The sequence below is a fragment of the Camellia sinensis genome, chromosome 3 (assembly GCF_055761805.1).
Source record: "Camellia sinensis isolate YWXY chromosome 3, ASM5576180v1, whole genome shotgun sequence".
NCBI lineage: Eukaryota > Viridiplantae > Streptophyta > Magnoliopsida > Ericales > Theaceae > Camellia > Camellia sinensis.
In genome coordinates, this window is record NC_138963.1 from 143929155 (window position 1) to 143935969 (window position 6815).

Genomic DNA, 6815 nt, shown 5'->3' on the forward strand with positions numbered 1-6815 from the left:
ATCTAGGAAATGAGAGGGAAATGGCATTTGATGTGCTCCAGAAGAAAGGGTTTGTGTCAAGTAAGATCATGAGAAGACTAGCATCATCTGGCATTACTGAAACGAACATGAATAATCAGCTATAATATACAGATAGTAATTCATATTTATGATATATATGCAGATATTTTTAATATACAGACTGAGACAAAATACATAAACATGAATATAGAGATGCATAGAGAAATACCTCTGTAAAGCTTCGATGGAATTGCTGTCATTCGCACTTTTTGAGGAAGTAGTAGAATGTGATACATTACTCTTGCAACCTGAATCATCTTTTAACACTCTATCCTTTATTTCATCCAACTCATGTAATATAATTTTCCTTTTTTCTCCACAGTCAGAAGCAATTTCTAAAATTTCATCCAATATGTTATGCATCCTATCAATAAACTGTGTATTGGAAGCAACCCCCAGGTCATTGTACCCCCGATTCAAATCCTTTCTCCATCGTGGTAGAATGTAGTTATCTGGAACCTTGTTCATTTGTCTTGTAATGAGCACTGAGAGTGAGTGAGCACACATAATGCCCCTAAACTCAAACAAATGACAAGTACATTGGACTTCACATTTAGTTGAATTAAAGTAAACAAGAAAGTCCACATGCATCCACTTCTCACCAAGCATGACATCTTCCTTCACATTATATATACAAATTGATCTATCATCTTTGACAAAAGAGGGATGACAATAAATTAGTCTCTTAAATTCCCCTTAAACTTCTTTGAATTTTGCATTGGTGTAGGCTTCCTGAAATTGCTTCTCGATACCATACATAGTTAGGCAATCATACAATTTGTGTCGAGATTCAAAGCCTGCTTTCTTTTCTTTCTCAACCTTACTTGTCAAAGCATTGTCACATTGTTCAACAAATTGCTTTAAAGTAGTCTTTGAATTGACATATCCATCAAAAAATACATTCATGCTCTCACTTTGTTCCATGGTTGACATGCTAGCCCAAAACATGTCTTTGACATAGACTAGAACCCATCGATGCCTCTCATCATATAATACCCTCAGCCACTCATTATCATAAAGATTGAATTTTGAAATCATACTTTCCATTTATGCTCAAATTCATCTTTTGTGAAAGAGTCGTAAACTACACTTTGCAAAGCCAACTTTATGGGTTCATATTGAGAATACCCTCTCAATTTCTCTAGAAGTTTCTTCATTACATGCCATAAGCACCATCGATGCCGAGCTTCTGGAAAGACAATCTATATAGCATTTTGCATAGCGCTACACTGGTCAGTTATTATAGCTTTTGGAGGATGCCCTAACATGCAACTTAACCATGATTTGAACAACCAAACATATGTATTAGTGTCCTCACTAGATAACAACCCACACCCAAACAAAATGGATTGCCCGTGGTGATTAACTCCTACAAATAGAGCAAGCGGCAAATCATATTTGTTCGTAAGATAGGTTGTGTCAAATGTGACAACATCCCCAAACGCTTCATAAGTCACCCTACTCCTTGCATCCGCCCAAAAGAAATTCCTAATGTACCCATCATCACCAAAGTTCATCACATAAAAGAAGTTTGAATTTTTTTTTCATCCTTAAAAAATAATCTTGTATTAAATTGGCACCCCCTACCCCAAGCCTCCTCAATCTTTTTGCTCTCTTAATGTAATCGTCGCAATCTCGTTCATCAAATGTCAATTGTTCATATCCCTCAACTTCATCAACTAGTGAATGAAAATCGCTAGACACCCCAATCCCTGCTTGATCATTTACTTCCAATCTTCTCTTCATAGAAGTATGAAGCCTCTTATTACTTTTAAAATGTCGAAAGTCAGTAGGAAACAAGTCATGATTATGTTCAAGTATAATTGTGGTTAACATAAATCTCCCATCTTTTTGTAGACTTGCTCGTACCTTTGCTTTACAACCAATTTTTGTGGACAAGGATGGCTTGAGAGGGTTTACTTCTGATTTTTTTTTCCTCCTCCCTGCTTGAGAACATTCAATTCCAAAGTATTTTAATTCCCCTTCATATCCAGTACTTTTTGTTCTATTAGCTATATGAAATCCAACACGTTCAGCATATTTGGCATAAAATGTGTAAACTTCTTCTTTTGAGCTAAAAGTCATTCCCCTCTTGGGTTCTTCAGCTTCTTCACGATTTAATGAAGGATTGTCATTGTTTGAGTCAATCTCCATTGTTGCAATCTTCTACAAAACAATAATTCCAGCAATCAGAAGAGATAGTATCTATTAAAGACATGATCATAGTTAGTTTGATTATCAAAGAGGTCAAATATGATTATGGACATAACCTTAATGTTTTTATCTTCTTTCTTAACTTCAACTTAAAAAATAAGTAACCGTATTCTCCACAATCAACAACAATAGAATTTGCCTCTTCTTGATTCCATCTCGCCTTCTCATACAGTCAAACTAACTCAACTTATTCTCCTATCTAAATATGGCTTTCCTAGTATAATTATTTTGGGGCCAACATCTTTACATGATTTTCTGTTGTTTCTTTATAAATCTAGATTTTAACCTTGAGTTTTGCTTGTTTACATTACTATAGCTCAAACTCTCTTGTTCATTCTCAACCTCCTCTTTTTACCTCTTCTCTTCTATACTTAGCAATTTCTTACACACAAACACAAACACAAACTTGACAAATAATTTGGTCCCTTGCTATTCCTTTCCAGATTCAGATGTCTCTATGGCAAACCTATGAATTATTCCATTGATTTTTCTTGTTCTTTTTTGACCTGTATATTATTTAGAGACAGACAAATGAGCATCTCTTTTTACTTCTTCTTCAATATTTTATTATTATTATAATTATTTTTATTTTATTTTTTTGTGAATTCTCTACTCCTATGTATTACATTTTTTGACCTTCTTGGCTGAAAGAGTAACTCAGAGTGGTCTTAAAATGTGAAAAACCATTAACATCGACCAAGTAATGGACAACATTAACCTCAACATGTGATATAACCAGATATGATTATGGTTAGTTTCATAATCATACAAAACACAGACCTCCGTATTTTGATCAGCTCAGTGCAACAAAATTGGGGGTAATCGTAGAGAGAAAGAGAGAGAGAGAGAGAGAGAGAGTGAGTGTTTTACTCGCCGTACTACCCTTGCCGTTAATCCTAGCTATCCCCGCCGTCCGCTATTAGAAAGGGTTCACAATTTACAATGTTGAGAGAGAGAGAGAGTGGAGGGAACTATGTGGCCTTTTGCCCTCATTCGTAGATTCTGAAGAAATATGGGTCATTTTGGAATGGGATAACCTTCTTTCGTTTCCAACTAGAGCGTAAGGGCATTCTATTTACACACTAATTTCCCTTTCAAAGCAAAACATTAATTAATTTATTTTTTAACTTTAAAGTAAAATGACTATAAAAGATAAATTATGATACACTCTATTTGTGTATTTATCATAAAAGACAATCATCAATATAATATAAATCATCAATTTTAAACTTGTTCCTTACGTATCTTCTCTGTCAAGAATCCAAAAACCCTAAAACTAAAATCAAAAACTCTTCAACAAATAATAAAAAATATAGTATTATTGAAGATTTTGATTGGATTCAATGAAGGATGCATCTGACAATTCTCATTTGGAACAATGGAGCAATGAAAATGTTTTTTTTTTTTTTGTTGTTTTCGTCTTCGTTTTCGTTTATGAGTGGTAAATCGTTGTTCGATTAATCAGAGGTGAATGATATATCATTGTTCGACAAACTACAATCGAACAAATTACATCTGTTCAACAAACTACAATCGAACAACTTATATCTGTTCAACAGACTACAATCGAACAAATTACATCTGTTCAACAGATTACAATCGAACAACTTACATCTGTCCAACATACTACAATCGAACAAGTGCAATTTGTTCAGATTACTACGGTCGAACTTTTTCATTTAATTCAACTCTGTAATGCCGAACAATTATAAATTTATTTTATTTTTTTTCAGAACTGTGTTGAGCAACACCACCGACGACATCTTGATGAGTGTTTTCAGCAATGGTGTTCACCAGTGTGAATAGAGAATGGAAGGGGAGATGAATATCATGGGTATGGGGTGTGTGGCTGTGTAGGGGCAAAGATGGAACTTTGTGTGTATATTGTTGTGGGTGGGTGTGTGAGTAAGGGTAAATATATAAATTTGTAGTGTGTGATGAGAAAAATATCTATTTTTGCAAATTATTTTTGCTGTGTCTTTATAAGTGGTTTGCCTTGAGAGAGAAAGTGGTGTGTAAATAGAGCCTCCCAGAGCGTAGTGGTATTTTGAAAAGTTAGTAAAAAGTTTATTTTTTAAATTTATTTGTGATTTTTTTAATTTTTTAATGTAAAAAATAAATGGGTGCCTTTATTTACACACCACTTTTCATTTCAAGGCACATCACTAATTAGTTTTTTTTTTTTTTATTACAATATTAACCTAATGTAAAATGATAACAAAAACAAAGGGTTATGATATATACCTTACATAATACATACCAATTACTCATTGCACACCACACCTAATTTTGATTTTTTATTTTTCACTCAATACATACAATCAATTTTCAAATATTTCCAAAATATCCTCATCTTTTCTAACCATAACCATAACTCTAATCCTAACTCTACCCCGCAGTAGCCGCCGCCATCAACCGTTGCTGTCAACCATCCTACCTCTTTCTACCGTGCGCTACCCTTCGACCTATACCATTCCCTTTTCTGTTTCCATCCCCAATCCATTTGTGCCCCTGCCATGGCAGCAACTCGCATTGCCCTTTCCTTCACTGCTGACATTGCAACTCGTATCTCCCTCACCCCCGTCACCCTTCTCCAGCCTCGTTGGCCACCCTCTGCCGCTACCCGTCATCTAGATCCCCTCCACAGCATGACTCAGCTCCTCCACTCCATCATTCGATCTACAGTTGCGAGAGAGAGAGAGAGAGATTTGGGTTTCCAGATCTAGGGTTTGAAGAGAAGAAAAAGAAAAAGAATAAAAAGAAGACGGGGCTATGGATAGAAATAGGGGGAGGAAGAAGTTGCAATAAGGGAGAGAATAGCAGTGAAGCGCGGATTTGCAAAGAAGAGGCGCCGATTGAAGAAGATTTGGAAGGGCAACGCTGGCTTAGCAGTGGTGGCAATGAGGAGATGTTAGGGTTTAGGATTAAAGTTGTGATGAAGGAGATGGGGATGGCAGATGGTGGGTCGTTGGAGCTAGGAATGGCGGAGGAGGTGCGGACGAAGCTGGTAATGGCTATAACGGGGATGGGTAGCAAGCGAGCGGCTGTGGCGGTTAAGGTTCTGGTTAAGGCGGGTGGAGGTGGGTTGTGTGGATTGAGAAATTTGTGTAAAGGTTAAAAATGTAATTAACTAGAAGAAAAAAGATGTAATAATTTTTTTTAAGCAAATGAAAGATTGAAGATTGTGGGTGGGGTGTGTGCGTGAGTAAGGGTAAAGATAGAAGATTCTGAGTGGGGGTGTGTGAGGAAGGGTAAAGATGAAAGATTATGGTGTGTATTGAGCAAATTTTTTATTTATCAAATTACTAAAGATGTGCATTGAGTAATGGTGTGCCTTGAGATGAAATGTGGCGTGTAAATAGAGGCACCCAAAATAAAGAGATGATGTGACTAAAAAAGTTGGTGCTTGCCAAAACGCCCCTTATTATTCTATTTTTGTGAATCTATTTCAGAGTTTATATCAATCGTTCAAATTATTTAATATATAAAGTTTGTTATGTGCTTTATTATTATAAAAAATTATATTAATTGGATATTTATAATTATTTGATCATAATATATTTATATCAATAATTTATTTTTAAAATTATAATTACTGTTGATACAAATTTAATTAGATTAAATGGTTATTGTTATCCAATTAACATAGTTTTTTATAAAAATGAACTACTCAATAAGTCTTACATATTGAACGATTCAAATTATTAATGTGATCTCCATAATTAGTCTACAAAGTCTAACAACAAATTTCAATCTGGTTTTAAACCGGAGACAAACATGTGCCTTTTCGAATTCACGTCAATTGCGATCAATTTGATTTTGTAATTAATATTAAGAGAGTGTTGTGACATTTGGAAACTTTTACGGCTCCATTTGGCTTGTTTTTGGAATCATGATTTTGAAGGTAAACTATTTAAATCACTTTTTAAAATTTATAATCAAATATACAATTTAAATTTACTCAAAACTCGATTCAAAAATTAATTTTAAAATTTAAAATTTTTTTCAAAACTCTTTTGATTATATAGTGTTGAAAATAGTTAGTGATAAAATTGTTAAATTCTTATTATAAAAAATCTAAAAAAATTAATTTCTATATTTAAAAAAGATCTAAAACAAATATAAATATTTTTTGCTCTTTTCAAAATTTAAAAATCAAAAATCAAAAAATTTTGTCAAAACATTTTTCAAAACTCATAACCAAATAAATTTTTAATTACTCAAACCTCAACTCATAATTCCACACTCAATTCACAACTCTAAAAAGAGAATCACAATTCCAAAACTAAACCAAACACTACCTACATTTTTCATTTATATTTATAAAAAAAAATTGTAAACTAGTTTTGTTCAGTTTTAGAAAAACAAAAACTATTAACACGTGTAAACACATTCGGTTTTAAAAAAATAAAATAAAAAACTTGTTCTCTGCACTATTTTTGTTTTTTTTTTTTTGAATAAAGTTCATGGGATTGAACTCCTAACCTCATACCCATCTCTTCCTTCTTTTGTTTTTTTTTGGTTTTTCCGCTACCTTTCTA

General features: G+C 33.6%; 1 protein-coding gene across 1 annotated transcript; it reads right to left on the reverse strand.

Annotated features, from left to right (window-relative positions):
* Positions 1-756: 756 nt before the first annotated feature.
* Positions 757-4904, reverse strand: LOC145821887 (protein FAR1-RELATED SEQUENCE 1-like). Its single transcript, XM_082918463.1, has 3 exons — positions 4746-4904; positions 1648-2226; positions 757-1065 (listed from the first exon to the last, which is right to left on the reverse strand). Exons 1-3 carry the CDS (start codon positions 4902-4904, stop codon positions 757-759), a joined length of 1047 nt encoding a protein of 348 aa, XP_082774589.1.
* Between the last annotated feature and the right edge of the window lie 1911 nt (positions 4905-6815).